The sequence below is a fragment of the Eptatretus burgeri genome, chromosome 3, assembly GCF_056783735.1.
Source record: "Eptatretus burgeri isolate ZD-2024b chromosome 3, Ebu_testis_v1, whole genome shotgun sequence".
Lineage (NCBI taxonomy): Eukaryota > Metazoa > Chordata > Myxini > Myxiniformes > Myxinidae > Eptatretus > Eptatretus burgeri.
This window is the reverse complement of record NC_140963.1, coordinates 54,775,263-54,792,055: the sequence shown is the minus strand read 5'-3', so window position 1 is coordinate 54,792,055 and position 16,793 is coordinate 54,775,263. Positions and strand designations below refer to the sequence as shown.

Sequence of the window (16,793 nt, the reverse complement as noted above, 5' to 3'; positions counted from 1 at the left end):
AAAAATGAATAATTAATAGATCAATTGATTAATCAATAAATCAAAAATAGCCTTTACAGCCCAATCACTTGTGCAATGTCGTGTCCAAATTTCAGCTTCCGAGCTCAAAAAATGGCCGAGATATCCCAGACAAACAAAGAAAATAATTAATCAATTTATCAATAAATCAAAAAATACCCTTTACAGCCATATCACTTGTACAGTTTTGTCCAAATATCAGTTTGAGTTCAAAGGGTACCCAATTTTTTTGCCCAGAGGAGAAAAAGTAATTAATAAATCGATAATAAAAGTAATTAAATCAATTGATTCATCAAAAAAATAAAAAATAAAAACTAGAACTGCCACTTTATAACTGCTGGCAGTGATAACCTGTTACCCAGACGTCCGCCTTCGATACGTGAGACTTAAATGATAGTCGCAAAGGTTCAAATTGCTTGGAGAAGTGGTTCCAGAGAAAACTATTTAATATTGTTCTTGAATCCAACATGGCTGCCAAACCATGTGACCTATCAATTATTCATGAACAAACTTATATTCACAACCCTTGAGCAATACTTTTGTGAAGTTTCCCCTTGATCTGTTGAGCCGTTCTGCAGAAGACGTTTGAAGGTTTTAGGGTAAATTCAAGATGGCCACCAAACCATGTGACCTATCAATAACAAATTAACAAACTTGTGAAAGGATGTCTTGGGGAAAGTGTGTGTGAATTTTCGCCTCAATCTGTCCAGCCGTTCTGGAGAGGATGTTTGAAGGTTTTAGGGTAAATTCAATGTGGCCACTGAACCATATGACCTATCAATTAGAAATTAACAAACTTGTGAAAGGATTTCTTGGAGAAAGTGTGTGAATTTTTGCCTCAATCTGTCCTGCCATTCTGGAGAAGATTTTTAAAATTTATTAATTTTCAGTCAAAGATGGCTGACAAACCATGTGACCGATGACATCATAAATTTACATTCTGCCTCCAATCCTGCAGTGGAATACGCGTGTGAAGTTTCGTGTTATCGGATAAGACGAGTTTTTCCATCCAAGATGGCTGCCAAACCATGTGACTTGTCATGTCAATTTTTACCATGCGTGCATACACAATGGTAGTTTCAAATTTTCACTTCAATAGTTGAAGCAGTTCCAGAGAAAACATCTATATATTAATACTGAAGAACCAATTTTGTGCTCCTCCGAGCAGTTGCGTCACGTTTTTCTTGGTACTGTGACCTGGACTGAAAGAAACTTCGTACCTGTAAGAGTGCATCACACATAGTGGCAATAGTCAACTTTCAACTCTGAAGCAGAATAAACACTTCGTTTTACATTCGTTTACATGGCGACGTGTGACGTCACCGCTGAGAGGCGTGTCAGGACGTCATGACATCAATGGTCATTCGCTGACGTCATTACGTCTGTCGTCGACAGACTTACCGCTGCGAGGTGTAATTCCACTCCTCGAAAATAGTGTCTGCAATGTAAAACCCTCTTCTGCACATGCTGACGACCTCAGAATGTGAACTTGACACAAAAAATGTAACAAGAAACATTGTATCTATATATTAATACTGAAGGACCAATTTTGTGCTCCTCCTAGCGGCCGAGTCACATTTTTCTCGGTACTGTGACCTGGACTGAAAGAAACTTCGTACCTGAAAGAGTGCATCGCACATAGTGGCAATAGTCAACTTTCAACTCTGAGACAGAATAAACACTTTTCGTTGAGACGGGGGCGATGAGTGAAGAGGTGGGGTGGTGGATGAAGAGACGGGGGCAGGGAGTGAAGAGGCGGGGGTAAGCAAATTGAAAGCGGGAGACGGGGGTGGGGGAATGGGGCAGGGGCTGGGGTGAATTAGGCAGGGTTGAGTGTGAGGGGGTGGACAGGGGGTGGGGGCTCGGGGGCAATCAAGAGACGGGGGCGGTGGGGAGTGAAGAGGCGGGGGCGTGGCCGGGGTAAGCAAATTGAAGGAGGGGGGAATGGGGCAGGGGCGGGGGGATGAGTAGGTGGGGGCAAGCACGCCCTGTCCAGTCCATGTCCCCCGAGTGTGGGTGAGCTGGTGAGGGTGGTTGAATGAACGGAATCTGTCTGACCGACGGAATTGGGAGGGATCAGTGTACGATAATTGATCAATTGCAAAATTAAAATAAATCGAAAAATAAGACTGCTCAATTTCTGAAGAGCATATCTAAAATCTGCAACTTTTTGAAAATTAAATGGAAAAATGAATAATCAATCAATAAATCAAAAATACCCTTCATAGCCCAATCACTTGCTCAGTAATGTCCAAATTTCAGCTTCCGAGCTCAAAACGTGCCTCAGATGAGAAAGAAAATAAATAAGGAATTAATAAATCAATTAATTAACCACCTGGTGTTGGCTTATTGATTTGGGTGGCGAGTTTGGGACCTTAATGTCCCGAGTTTGAGCCCTGTTTGCCACTGAACACCAGATGGGGTTGACTCATTTCGCTGACCTCAGGATGATGGGCTGAGTACCAGTGCACTGGTATAGGGGCACAGCATCAGTGGCAGTCGCACCCCCAAAAAAAAAAGATTAATCTAAAGAAAAAAATATTTTAAATAAATTAAAATAAATAAAAAACATTTTTTGCCAAAGCACATTTTTGCTTTTGTCCCCAAATTTCAGTTTCCCAGCTCAAAGGATGGCCAAGATAAATTGCCCGGACAAACAAGAAAGAGAAGACGTCATGGCGAAAGAAAATGGAGACCATGCATCGCCTGGATTTGGAATTGGAAAGGAACGGTGCACAATAAAAATGAGAACCAACTGTAAAGATAATAGTGTAGTGGCTGAGACCGAGAAAAATAAGTCAACCCCTCCCGGTGGTATAACAAGCGGAAACCGGTCTCCTTTGAACCGTATTGATGCCTAGTTTTCGAAAACTGAGGGTACAGTTGTTGAAATTCTGCACAACATGGTGAATTAACCCCTTGAGTGTGGGAACAAAAGAAAAAAAAAATGGCCATTTTCAATAATTTATTATTTACTTCAAGAAGCATAAAATGCATGTAGAATTGTTGAATATTTCAGGGCATTTCTATGTACAGTAAGTCCTCGCTAACCGGAAGTTCACATATCGTAGTTTCGATTATTCGTAATTTAGTTTTAATGACCAATTTTTCAATTATCGCAAACATTTTATGCCTATCGTAATATCATTGCAAGGAAAAACGCAAAAAAAGTTTCAAACTCCCTGCAAAAAACCAATCACACAGGATGCACATAAACACACTTTCACTTTACTGCGCATGTACTGTACGTATTCTCTTCACGCTCGCCTGCATACCTTCCAGTATGAATCCCAAGCGACCCACAAGCCTTTTGCCGAGCACACCTCGTTTCAAGATACAACGAAAGGCTGTCACATTGAAGATGAAATTGGATATAATTAAAAGACATGAACGAGGTGAAGGGACAACGGAAATCGGCCGCGCGCATGCAATCGCTGCATCGACTGGACATTCGATTGTTCAAAGTTCGGCAAAGATAAAGAAAATATCACAGATTGCGACCAGTTCGAGTGCAACGACACGAACGAGAATGAGAGATGGTGCCATGCACAACATGAAGCGTTTATTATGTGTGTGGATAGAAGATCAAACTAAACGTCGCATGCCTTTATCTCTTGCTGTGATGCAAGAAAAAGCACGTAGTTTGTTAGGGCATTGACCCACGATTACGTGATCAATTACTTCTCCAATCATGTTGAGAAGTACTCCAAGGAGAACAACATTGACAACAAATCTTTGCTACTTGTGGACAATGCTCCTGCCAATCCTCAGCAAATGGAAGACTGGTGTGAAAACATGCCGATAGTATTTTTACCACCAAATACTACCTCACTTTTACACCCTATGGATCAGGGAGTTATTGCTGCTTATTATGTTAATACCATGCTGCAGCTTATCAAAAAAAACTGATAAGGACAAGCTATCAATCAAGGAGTTTTGGCGAACATACAACATAAAAATGGCTTTGGAAAACATTAAGGATTCATGGGCGGAGGTGAGTGCCTCCACAATGAACGCTGTGTGGAAGAAAGTGTGGCCTGAGTGTGTCCACAATTTCACGGGGTTTGCTGATGTTCCGTTGATTACAAGTCAAATTGTAGACCTGGCGCAGGAGGCTGGTTTTGAAGAGGTTGACGAAGAGGACTTGCTGGAGTCTCATGCAGAACCCTTAAGCAATGAAGATCTTATGGAGTTGGAACAGCAGTGGGCTCTTGAGGAAGAAGAAGATGCTGTGACACCTTCATCCAAGCATCTCACCATGAAAAACCTCAGCCAAATCCTCAGCTCGTTTGAAAATGCCATAGAATTTGTTATCGAGCAATATCCAAATCTTGAAAGGAGCACTGATTTTAGCCGTGTTGTTAATGATGCCCTTTGTTGCTACAAGGAACTTTACGCAGCAAAGAAAAAGAAACCCATCCAGCCCACTCTCCATGCATTTTTCAACCCAAAAGATGCAGCACCAACTCCATCCACCATCCAGGATGCTCCTTCAACCAGCTGCCAAGAGACCGTTCCCGCTGGTGAAGAAAGTGACAGCACAGTGTCAAGTGAAGAGGGGGACGATTCTGCCACTCCGCAAGTGTGACTTGTCCACCGCAATCAACTCCGTTCCTCCAGCCTCGGGGTAAGTCGCCACTACTCGAGGAGTGCGTTTTGTTTATTTGTGTTTACGTCCAAAAAATTGAGCCAAAAACACATTGGTTTCTATGGGAAAATATGTTTTGTTTAACACAGTTTCGCTTATCATAAGGTTTTCCAGGAACGCAACCCTTGCGAAAAGCGAGGACTTACTGCATTGGACATATTTTAAGATATTTCAGGGGGTTTTAAGCTCCTGAGGGGGTTAAGTACCCACAAAATACCCCCAATTTTGGCAGTTTTAATGCAATTTTTTGCAAAAACTTGGACGTTTTCTTATTAAATGCCCAATATATGTTTTAAAAGTGCCAAATTTGATTATTTCCATCAGGCAGGGTGTCTCATTAAAGAATATGTCAGTTAAACTATGATAGAATGTTCACAACCAGGTAAATTAACCGACATGTGCGCGGTTCGAGTGAAAATTCTCATTTTTCTAAAATCGGCATCTTTTATGCAAAAATGAACTGTTATCATGGAAAACTATGAAAAATATCAGGGTTACTATTAGAAATTGATATTATGCAAGGTATTTATGGACTTTTATGCTGCCAAGGGGTAAAAGACCCTCTGGAATACCACTAATTTGGGATTTTAACGATTTCGGGCCAAACTCATTACATTGTAATTTTCGATGGTATTTCATGTTTTGAGATATTCTGTGCAGTTCGTCATGAGCAGGGGATTAAAAGGAACCCCAAATACCCCCACATGTAGCATATGATCTGTAAATAAATACAATTAATAATGATAATGACAGTTGGAATTTTCTCCCATGATGATATCAGTTAAACCAAGACACCATAGGTGGCATTGCCGCTGCTGATCTTTTGTTTTGGGCATCATGACCCCTGTGCCTCTGTCATGCATGGCTCAAACATGTCAAATCTTATAAACTTCAAGACATTGACTTCAAGAAGAGGATCATCACTCATTGTATTGGTCAAATTAGGCCTATTGAACAGGTAGGATCTTAAAAAGAAAATCAAAGATGTTCTCATAGTACAAGATCAGAGGATAAATGAAACTATGTGCTGTATGTGATGGTGTCGGCCCTATGTGTATGTGTGAACAATGTGTTGTACATGGTATTAGCATGGCCGTGGAATGCCACATTATATGAAAAGTGAAAGTGCTCTGCATGCTCAGTGGCTATAAATCCTTGGTGTTGGCTCCCTTCAGTAAGTGTATGATATGTGAGGATAGCTGGCATCTTTAATTGAGTACTGATTAGGCTCCACACCCAGCATACTGACCCTTATTCATAGGCTAAATTCCCCGCGGTGATTCACTGCTATGGCATCTCGAGCTAAAATTTAATACCCTTCTCTTGCAGGGAATCAAGATAGATCTGATTGGAGAACCCCTTGAGAAGAGAGTGCAGTTGTGTGGGAGTCTGAGTGAAAGTTGTGTTATATGTGAACAGACTTTAGATGAGAAGTCAGTGGACAATCCATTCATAAGAAATCCAACACTTGACGGAGTAAAAGCTGTTCTTCGAGCTGTGGAAATACGTCAGGACCCTGCATGACAGGTTGCTCAAGATCAAAGATGGCATTTTAAACCAGACTGTTACCGTTAGATACCACAAGAAATGAGGGGCATCTTATACAACCACAAGTAATCTCAAGTATGTACAAAATGAACTTGCCACTGCGAACGATACGGCTGATAATGCTGGTGACATGGTTGAGATTGGTCCATCCCGAATCCGGCGCACAGACACTTCCACATTTAACATAAGAACTGATTGTTTCATCTGTGAGAAATCATACAAAAAAGCAGAAAGGTTATCAGAAATCGCCACTGGCACCGAAGCTTCAACTCGTGACCGTGTCATTGCAGCATCTTTGGAAAGACTCAATGCCAAGACTCACATGCGAATGTTGTCACTTCCAGACATATTTGCATATGATGCAAAATACCACAGATCCTGTTACAGTCGTTATATCTCACCAAGAAATATAAAGGCTGACCGGTCAAAGGCTAAATTGGAGAAGGCTATGAATGTCCATGATAAGGCTGTTCTTAGTTTAAGTGAGGAAATTGAACGCACAATTTTTTCAAAGGTGAAGAAGGTTGTGACTCTACATTGCATGAACGCCTCCTGGTTATACTTCAGGAACAAGGTGAGAGTACAGCGGAGAAACCCAGCGAATATCCATTATGGAAACAGAAGCTGAAGAAGCGATTTGGTGATCAGATGCTTTTCATCAGCCAGACTGGAAAATCCGATCTTGTTTGTTTGAATGAGGTAACTGTCGGTGATCTCGTGAAGAAGGTATCTGCTCTGAACATTCAAATCAATGAATCGGGTGATTACGAATTTGGATCTTGTGATGAATCAGATCAATTGGACAATGCTGTCATTCTTCATCAAGCCGCTGGAATACTACACGATTCAATTTCAAGAAAAACATTTCAATCAAACCATTATAATCCAAGCAGACAGTTTGAGAAGCACCTGTGCAAATCATTTGTTCAAATCATTTGATTTTATAGCATGGTGTACATCAAAACAGCACTTTGACAATGCAAAGACATGTAAGAGTTCCCCAGAATGTGATAGTGTGGCTGATTTGAAGGTACTTGGAATATGACAGTATCATTGCTTTGTCTTGTCACTGACAAAAACTGTGAAAACGGGAGGATGTGCCCTTGTGTCCTTGCAGGACTAGAGTGTATTGACATATGTAGCTGTACTGACTGCAACAATAACAGCAATGTCATACAACAGGAAAATGAAAATGCAACAGAGATAGATACTGTTTTTGATATTTATATGCATGGTCAGCTGATTTCAGATGTGATCAGTATTGAAAGATTCATGAGTGGGTTTCACTGTGCAATATAAACATATTGAATAGATTTTCTCAAAGGTGTGAATCTTTTTATCCAGGTTCAACTGCAATTTCATGAGACAATCTGACCGGTTCATCAAATCAGACTTGGGACTGTTATAACATGCAATGACAATATCATGCGAAAAAAAGAGGCAATTGTGGCATAAAATTAGTTTTTTTTAAAAAAAATGCCGATTTGGAGGTATTCCAGGGGTCTTTTACCCCTTGGTAGCATACAAGTCCATGAAATACCTTGTATAACATCAATTTCTAATAGTAACCCTGATATTTTCCATGATAACAGTTCATTTTTGCATAAAAGATGCCGATTTTAGAAAAATGGGAATTTTCACTCGAACCGCGCACATGTCAGAGAAAGGGTTAATTTACCTGGTTGTGAACATTCTATCATAGTTTAACTGACATTCTTTAATGAGACACCCTGCCTGATGAAAATAATCAAATTTGGCACAGTTAAAACATATTGGGCATTTAATGAGAAAAACACATGTTTTTGCTAAATTTGCTCAAAAACGGCCAAAATTAGGGGTATTTTGTGGGTACTTAACCCCTTCAGGAGCCTAAAACATGTCTAATACATAGAAATATTCAACCATTCTACATGTATTTTACGCTTATTGAAGTAAATAAAGAATTATTGAAAATGGCCATTTTCTCTTATGTTCCCACACTCACGGGGTTAATTCACCATGTGCAGAATTTCAACAACTTCAACCTCAGTTTTCAAAAACTAGACATCCATACGGTTCAAATGAGACTGGTTTCAGCTTTTTATACCTCCAGTAGGGGTATCTCCTAAATTGGAACCCTTTTTCAGCCCCGGCCACAACACTACAAGTGGCTTAAAAGTGAAAGGAAGAGGAAAATAAATAAAAAATTTAAAAGGCAAAAAGCAAGGACCACAATATAATTTACACATTTAAGAGCCTCATCAGCAAACTGAACAATCCAAGTTTTCAGGATTAAAAATATGAGAAACAAGTAAAGGTTCAAACGACACTACCCCCATACCAAATAAACACCCCCCCCCCCACCCGTGCACGACATTGCCGGGGGCCAAACCTATCATATAGCACATGGAGATGGAATTGGGAGGGAGCGGTGTTCAATAATTGATCGATTTCAAAATTAGAAAATAATCGTAAAATAATTTCTTTCTTAAATCAATTAGCTCATAGCATACCAAAACCACCACCGTTTCATCTGAATCAAACTATGAAAATCAAGTAAATCGAAAAAAAAAATTAATTGATAAATCAAAAATACCCTTTTAGCCAGATCACTTGGTCACAGTCATGTCCAAATATCAGCTTCCTTGCTCAAAAGGTGCCTGAGATATTGACCAGATGAGAAAGAAAATAAAGTAATTAATAAATCTATAATAATAATTAAAGAATCGATGAATCAAAAAATATTTTTGCCCAAGCACATCCTCGCTTTTGTCCCCAAATTTCAGCTTCCTCGCTCAAAGGATGGCTGAGATGTCGCCCGGTCAAATAAGAAAACAAACGAAGTAAAAACTGAGGAGGACTTCCTTCGGCACCTAGCGCTGGTGGCATGCATCACCCGAATATGGAATTGGGAAGGAGTATTGTACAATAATTGCTAGTGACAAGTTTCCCGTCCTTCCCCTTGCTCCTGCTTCAGCAATGGCCCATATGACACCAGTGCCCATGTTTGCTTCACATCCACCTCCCCTATTCAATCTGTCCACCACATGTATGTATTCAAACACATTAACTACACACCAGTGAGCTCGCTTCCAATTACAGGGCAAGGTGACGGAAACTGTTTTTGACGACTTTCCTGTTGTCAAACAGCCCGAATAACATTCCATTCTCTCAATTCTGGAGATACTTCTGCTCCCCTCAGCAATGGTCGGATGTCCTCCATAAGAGGTTAGGATGGAATCTCTGGACACATCTTTGGCATTCGACAGTCTGGAATGATGCATTGCTGGCAAAGGAGGCAGTCTTAATTCCTGGATTTCTGACTTGCCCTGCTCAGTCAACATGTTGCCATCAATGGAAAATCCTTCAAACAATTGTAAACCAAACAAATCCAACAGTTCCTTGGTCATCCAATGGAAGAGGTTAAGTCTCATAATCAGCCATGACCTTTGCTGGGCCAAACACATAGCAAAGCTGGCCTCGAAAGCAAACTACAAATTGAGCATCCTCCACTGATCAAAGTATTTCCTTAGAAAAAAAAAATAAAAATAAAAATAAAAATAAAAAGAGCGACCAAGTACAAAGCATTTGTCAATAGCTCAATGGAGCACTGCTCTCCACTGGAGGTTGGAACTCCAGCAAAACACAAGTCTACTGGATTTTGTAGCCTCCAAAGCTCTCAAAATTGAAAGTCCGTCATGCGAGGATGTGAAAGTCCCTGGAGTGTCCATCTTGTTTACCCTGTGTACCCCACCCTATCCCTCTCCCTTCCACAGATCTTGTCAGTTCCACAGTTTTGTCTTTCCTCTCCCACCCCTTGTACTTTGTGTTAGCTCTATACGAGCCTCAGTGTAAACCCCTGCCCCTCCCCCCAAAAAAACTCCCATGATGCAAAAGTAGTGTTGTTTCACATTGCAGGGAGGTCAATATTTTACTGCACCTCTGTCCTTTGACCATCCCAATATACTCCACAATTCCCTCTTGATAAAACTTCCAAAATCCAAAGTGACTGCACACCTCAAAGCCTATTCCTCACTTCTGCCTATACACCCAACCAAAAATTTTGTCTTCACACAAGGGCTTCAAGCAAACAGTGCACTGCGACCCCTGATCCCGTTTATTAACCTTTCCTTACCCAACTATCTTGAGTTTCCTCTCCTTTACACTCATCACTGGTCAGATATAATGCTCTCATGAGCCCAGCTTAAAAATTTATAGTGTGCAAATGCTTTGCTTCGATTTAGAAATGTTAATCCCGAGCAAGACTAGTTAATAGGTGAGAACAACCATAGGTAAGACAAGTCTGAAGACGACGATGGTTCACGAGCGGTATTTGACGATGTAGATGGTTTCAGAAGTCAAGGATGAGACAATGTGATAATGTTTGACCAAGTTATAAAAATGATCAACATGATGTGGTACGAGTGATAGATTATAATCTATAATTATTAGCTGCAAAATGTCAAAAACCCGGTTTCGTTCAACAACTTTCAAAATTTGACCTTTGCATAACCTTTAAAGGTCACAAAACAATGTTGTGGACATTAAAATAAGGAAACAGGATATGTGCTATGGCTTATTGGAGTGAGTTCGTCGAAGAAGGTCGAAAACCCAGTTAGATTCCCACTACTTTGAAAATTTGACCTTTAAAGGTCAAGGATTATGACCTTTGGTGCAAAACTTCCTCTGGAACATTCCAGTAACAATATAACGTCATATAGGCTATATGGCATTTCACACTCATCGGATTATCCATACTTTGAGGAAATCAGCGTAAAAACAAACTTGAAGGGGGCGCCACGGGCAAGGTGTTCGAGATAGAGCAAAATGGTTTCAAGACTTTAGGTGGGGAATGACCTCAAGATTATGCATAAAAAAATATTGTCATCCGAACTCTCAAAGTTTGGGCGGTCGTATGATTTTTATGTCAAAATTCGAAATTTTCTAAGTTCCGTAACCTTGTGACGAAAATGAAAAAAAACAAAAAAAAACGAGCTCTGTGGGGCAATGCAGGTGCCATTGGGCTAACAAATACCAAAACCTCTGCCAGATTCGACAAACCCCCAAGGACAGTGGTTTTTAACTGGGGGTATGAAGCATCAAAGCAGGGGGTACGATATATGGTGTCAAATTCAATACTGTATAGTACTTAAATTCCAATAATAAATAACTAATAAGAAATGTTTCAATTCATGAATAATTTTAAAATATTATAATCAAATATATATTTTATATTTTTGAGGTGGCATTAAATTTTAATTATTTACCGTTTTTAATTCAAATCTATGATGTAATTATATTTGTACAAGACAGTGTTACTTGGCTTATACTTACGCTTTGAGACTTAAGGTGTTTCATACGTTGTCAATTTTACTCGTTTAATACGCGTTCAGTTATATGACTGGCACTGTTGCTTGGAAGTTGGACATTGCTCAGTTGTGTTTTGGGCTTCGGAGGAACAGGTTCGTACTGTTGCAGTGTGGTGTTTGTTTGATATATTGCAAGAAAGTGGCGTTGTAGTGTGAAAAAGATGGTGCAATGATCTGACAAGCTATTGTGCAGCAAAGGAGGTATTACAATGGGAAGAGAAGTGATAATGTTGCTGTACTATGGTGTTGTCCTGTGATGAAATTGTAGTAGTGGAATGGTTTTGTTGGAATATGAAGCTGTAGGATGGGGTTGTGATGTGTTATGAAGGGTTTACTTTGTGAAGGTGCAGATATGAAGACATATATTTGTAAATGTGAAGTGTGTTAATACCTCCAGCTGTCCAGGAGGTCCGTCTTATCACTGTGGGTTGTGAAATGGTTTGAATTATAAGCGGTATTTTGTGTGATTTCCTGTGCATGTATTTGTTTTGTTTTCCACATCTTGTGGAGATGAATAATCCAAGGATCCGAGTCCTGGAATATATTATTTCACGGTTTTTTTGTGTACCACTTTGTCAATACTTTTGCTATCGATTCAAAATTTCGTTTACTAATTGTGTGCATTTATTTTCATTGCTGAGCCATGTCCAAGAAATGCAAGTGGAATGATGACTATGTTCGATATGGTTTCACTTGCATGACAGAAAAAGATGGAACTCAGAGACCACAGTGCATACTATGCAGCACAGTATTTACAAATGCAAATGTCAAACCTTCAAGACTTAATGAACATTTTAATAATTGGCACAGGGGTGCGAAGTCGGGAAATTATTTCAATACCTTGAAGATGAAAAGGGGACGATTTGATCGTGGTGGTACCTTACCAAAGCAGGGATTTGTACCGATTGAGAAGCCATTGTTGCAAGCATCTTACAAAGTTGCATTTTTGTGTGCCAAGAAAAAAAAGCCTCATACAGTTGCTGAAGAATTGGTGAAACCTTGTGCATGAGAAATGGCAAAAACAGTACTGGGGACTGAGGCAGAAAATAAACCAAGGCAAGTACCCTTGTCAAATGACATTATCTGTTCCAGGATTCGTGACATGAGTAAAGACATCTTGCAGCAGGTGATTGCCGATATCAAAGCCAGTCCTATCAAAGTGAGTCTTCAGTTAGATGAGTCAGTTTTTGTAGTCAGTTATTAGTATTTGTGCGGTATGTGAAGGAGAAAGAAGTGGTGGAAGAATTCTTGTTTGTGAACCATTGACAACAACCACAAAAGCAATTGATGTGATCAATATCGTCAAGGATTTCTTCTTGAAGCACGGGATGACTCTCGACATGTGTGGTTCACTTTGCACCAATGGAGCTTCTGCCATGCTTGGAAACAAATCAGGCTTTGCTGCCCGTGTGAAAAAGGAGGTGCCTCACGTCAGTCACCCACTGTGTGCTGCATCGCCATGCCCTTGCAGCTAAGACATTACCAGAACAACTGAAAAAATGTGTTGTCAATTGTTGTGAGTGCAGTAAACTTTATCAGAGGACAAGCCTTGAATGACCGTCTCTTCAAAGTTTTTTGTGACTAAATTGGAGCTGAACACTGTTCTTGACCACACAGAGGTGAGGTGGCTATCCCGTGGCCGAGTGCTTACTCGTGCTTTCGAACTGCACAAAGAAATCCAGCAGTTTTAGACGCCGAGGCAGTGGCATCGCAGAGCACTTTGAAAATGAGAAGTTAATTTTGTCCCTAGCATACCTGGCAGATAAATTTAGCCACCTCAACAAGTTGAACACCTCCACCCAGGGTACTGGGATGAACATGATCACAGCCAGGTAAAAGATGTCTGCCTTCACTAATAAACTTCCAATCTGGATAAATCACATTGGGTTTGGAAACTATGCAAATTTTCCAATGCTTGATGAAGTTTCTAATGCAGAAAATTTATTACTCATTGTGACTGAAATGAAAGAACATTTGCAGGTGCCGAGTCAGTCCTTCCAGGGATACTTTCAGCATGGAGAGGTTTCTGTTTCACAGGGATGGATGCAGGACCCATTTGTTTTCAACCGAAATTCCATGGATAATGAAATGAAAGAAGATCCAGTTGAGATGAAAGCCAGTCATAAAATCAAAATGGAGTTTGATTCAATGCAGTTGATACCTTCTGGTGTGCACAACTCAACACATTCCCCCAGTCAGCAGAGAGAGCTTTGGAGGTCCTTGTGCCATTTGCGACTACCGACTTATGTGAAACTGGTTTTTCAACTCTCGTACACATCAAAACCAAGACCAGGAATCGTTTGGATGCAAGTGATGACATGCGTGTGGCTATCTCAAAAAAAGAACCTCGTTTCAGCATGATCATTGATGAAAAACAAAAGTCATTAGTAATATGTCTGATTATCGGTGTACTGTGTAAGTACGGTTGTACTTTAAAGGCTATTTTTGTATTCAGTATATTTGTATGTATTCAACGCATTATATAATTAATTGTATTCATTACATTGTATTTCATATCAATTATTATAATTTCATTTATTTCCGTAAGTCATTTTAGACAGGGGGTAAGGGGAAATATTGTGAAAGCTCAAGGGGTACGAGCACATAAAAAGGTTAAGAACCACTGCCCTAGGAGAAGATGCAAATTGAAATCAGCTACCCCCTAAAAACACAATTTTCTAAGTTCGTGACCATGTGGCCTTGACCTTGGGAAGAAAATGAAAAGTCGAGCTCTGTGGGGCTATGCAGGTGCCATTGGGCTAAACAAATACCGAAACCCCTGCCCGATTCAACAAACCCCTCGGAGAAGAAAAATTTTTATGTCAAAATTCGCAATTTTCTAAGTTCGTGACCTTGTGACCTTGACACGAAAATGAAAAAAATAAAAATAATAAATCGAGCTCCGTGGGGCTATGCAGGTGCCATTGGGCTAACCAAACACCGAAACCCGTCAGATTCGACAAACCCCCGAAGAGAAGATGCAAATTGAAATCGGCCACCCCTAAAAACACGTTTTTTGGGCGTGGCTCTGCCCATAATGGGCGCACCACGCCCATTTTCAGGAAAACACAACTTGATCATGATATAAACCTCCCACCAAAAATTTGTCAGGATCGGATCAAAACCCACGGAGCTATGCTCGGGACAGACAGACACACAACAACGAATATAGTCGTCACTTATTTTTTTTCGTGAACCAACAACTGGCAGAGATCTGTAACTGAAAGCAAAAAACAGGGTGGAATTACTTATCCCACCTCCAATCCCTGTTGCATCCTCTTACAAATAACATTTTTACCTCCACCACCAAAGGTGAAGGTGGTTGTTTTCACTCCTGTCTGTTTGCCTGTGCACAGATCCAGATTAAAATTTGTGGACAGGTTCAGTGTGTGACAAGGATGAACCGATTAGATGTTGGTGAAGATCCGGATTTGACTACTATAATTTTTAAAAGTGATTCTTCACCATTGAGAGATGGGCGAAACCAATATCTCAAATTTATTGGGCCCAATATGTTCTCGTGGATCAGGCATTGCGTGGCAGAGGTATGCGCTCTACAGAGTGCCCTCCATTTCAAAAACCTTTAACCTATCCTTCTCTGAAATCAACCATAGAATTACAGCAAATTTATTGGCTATGGGAAAACAGTAATGGGACATTTCAAATCTCAAGACAGATTAAACACATGTAATTACAGTACGTACTTGACTGCATTGTTTGAAGATGTTTGAGATGCCATGGCCGTTGCAGTAGACGACCCTCCCATGGCCAAAGATGGTGAGGCCGGTGCCCCTTTGGGAGTCTGGCCTGTGGGTAGAACGAGGGAAGGATGCTGCCCCATACGTAGGGTACTTTGTGGAGGAGCTTGGGGTCGCATTTGATTGGCCATCGCCACTGATATTCCATTTTCAGCACGGGGTGACGTCATCTTCAATAATCTTTAACTCGCTTTAATAACAATAGGCCAGCCTTCCAAAATGATCACAAGCCAAAAATTTGTCTCTTCTCTCTGCTTCAGTCTTCACACCAACAGGCAGAGGTCATGGAGGGACAAAATAGAAATATCCAATTTCTCTTTAAATAAGACGAGAAAATATTCAGTCTTTCTCGCCAAAATAAAAAATAATCTCCAAAGCGCTTCTGAAAATTAAAAATTAAAAAACAAGTCCAGGGCAACTGCCCACAGAGCAAGTAGCTTTTGCTCACAATCGCATCACACTGCAGGAGATAAGGAGGGGACAGGATTTTAGGGAGGTAGTAGATCTGGGGATGGGAATGAATTTGAGTTTTGGAAGGAGATACACAACAGTCCCCCTCTGTCTGCTGATAGCAGCAATGAAGTCAAACTGTTACTCGCAGCTGGACCTGGTGTTCAAAGATCTTCTCAGCACCTAGAGAATGGAAGAGGAAAAGACAGCAAATGCTCAGTCATGAAGGCTTTACATTCCACAATTCAATAACAATCACTTCTGCCAAAAGACAAGCATGGTCACTGTTGTACTCAACAATAAGGATGTGTCTCCACACAAGGAATCAAACCTGAAAGTTAATAAATTAAAATTCAGAGTTGTGGGGACATACATAATCAACCACAAGGGTGATGAAATGCCAAAAACACATACATACATCAAATTTAAAAAAAAACAAAAAAAAAAAAAAAAAAAAACATTAAAACACACGCACGCTGGGTTGGGATTTGAAACCAAGTGAGACAAGTTTGAGCAAGTGCATACCTCTCAGCTATCCTGCCATGATCTGGTGATTCGTTGCTTTATAAAAACTGAATTGATCTGAGCAACAGTTCCGACTACTGGAAGAAAAATAATAATAATAATGATAAAATTATTGTCCAATTGGCACTTTTTTGACAGCCCTTCCTCTCAACCTCAGTTGTATGAAGTTGGGGCAGAGGCAGTGCGAGGGCAGGGGGAGGCGCAGCATACCAGCGCATTACCAGGGTGATTAAACGTGCCGAAACGGCGTCTTTTTAACCGCCATGTTTAATATAAAACCCGGTGGAAAAGCTCTTCCTGCATCTTAACTTACAAAGTCATTCAAACCCATTTCTTACATTGATAAAACGCTGATTATGCACCACCTTTTAAAGAATCACGAAGCAGGAAGCAGGAAGCTCAACTTGCAACAGTTGAGAAAAGGATAGCAAAAGCAGCTTATATTTCAACAATTTATTCATACTTGTGGTGTCCAACCCTGGACACCACAAGGTGAAG

General features: G+C 40.4%; 1 protein-coding gene across 2 annotated transcripts in view; it reads right to left on the bottom strand.

Annotated features, from left to right (window-relative positions):
• The window catches only part of DDX6 (DEAD-box helicase 6), a 101,434-nt gene that overhangs the window by 65,299 nt on the left and 19,342 nt on the right, over nucleotides 1-16,793 (bottom strand). For both annotated transcript variants that reach the window (XM_085873464.1, XM_085873465.1), the window contains one exon: nucleotides 15,267-15,953. In XM_085873464.1, coding sequence (XP_085729590.1) covers nucleotides 15,267-15,490 — 224 coding nt within the window. In that variant the 5' untranslated portion in view covers nucleotides 15,491-15,953. The remainder of the gene's footprint in view (nucleotides 1-15,266; nucleotides 15,954-16,793) is intronic.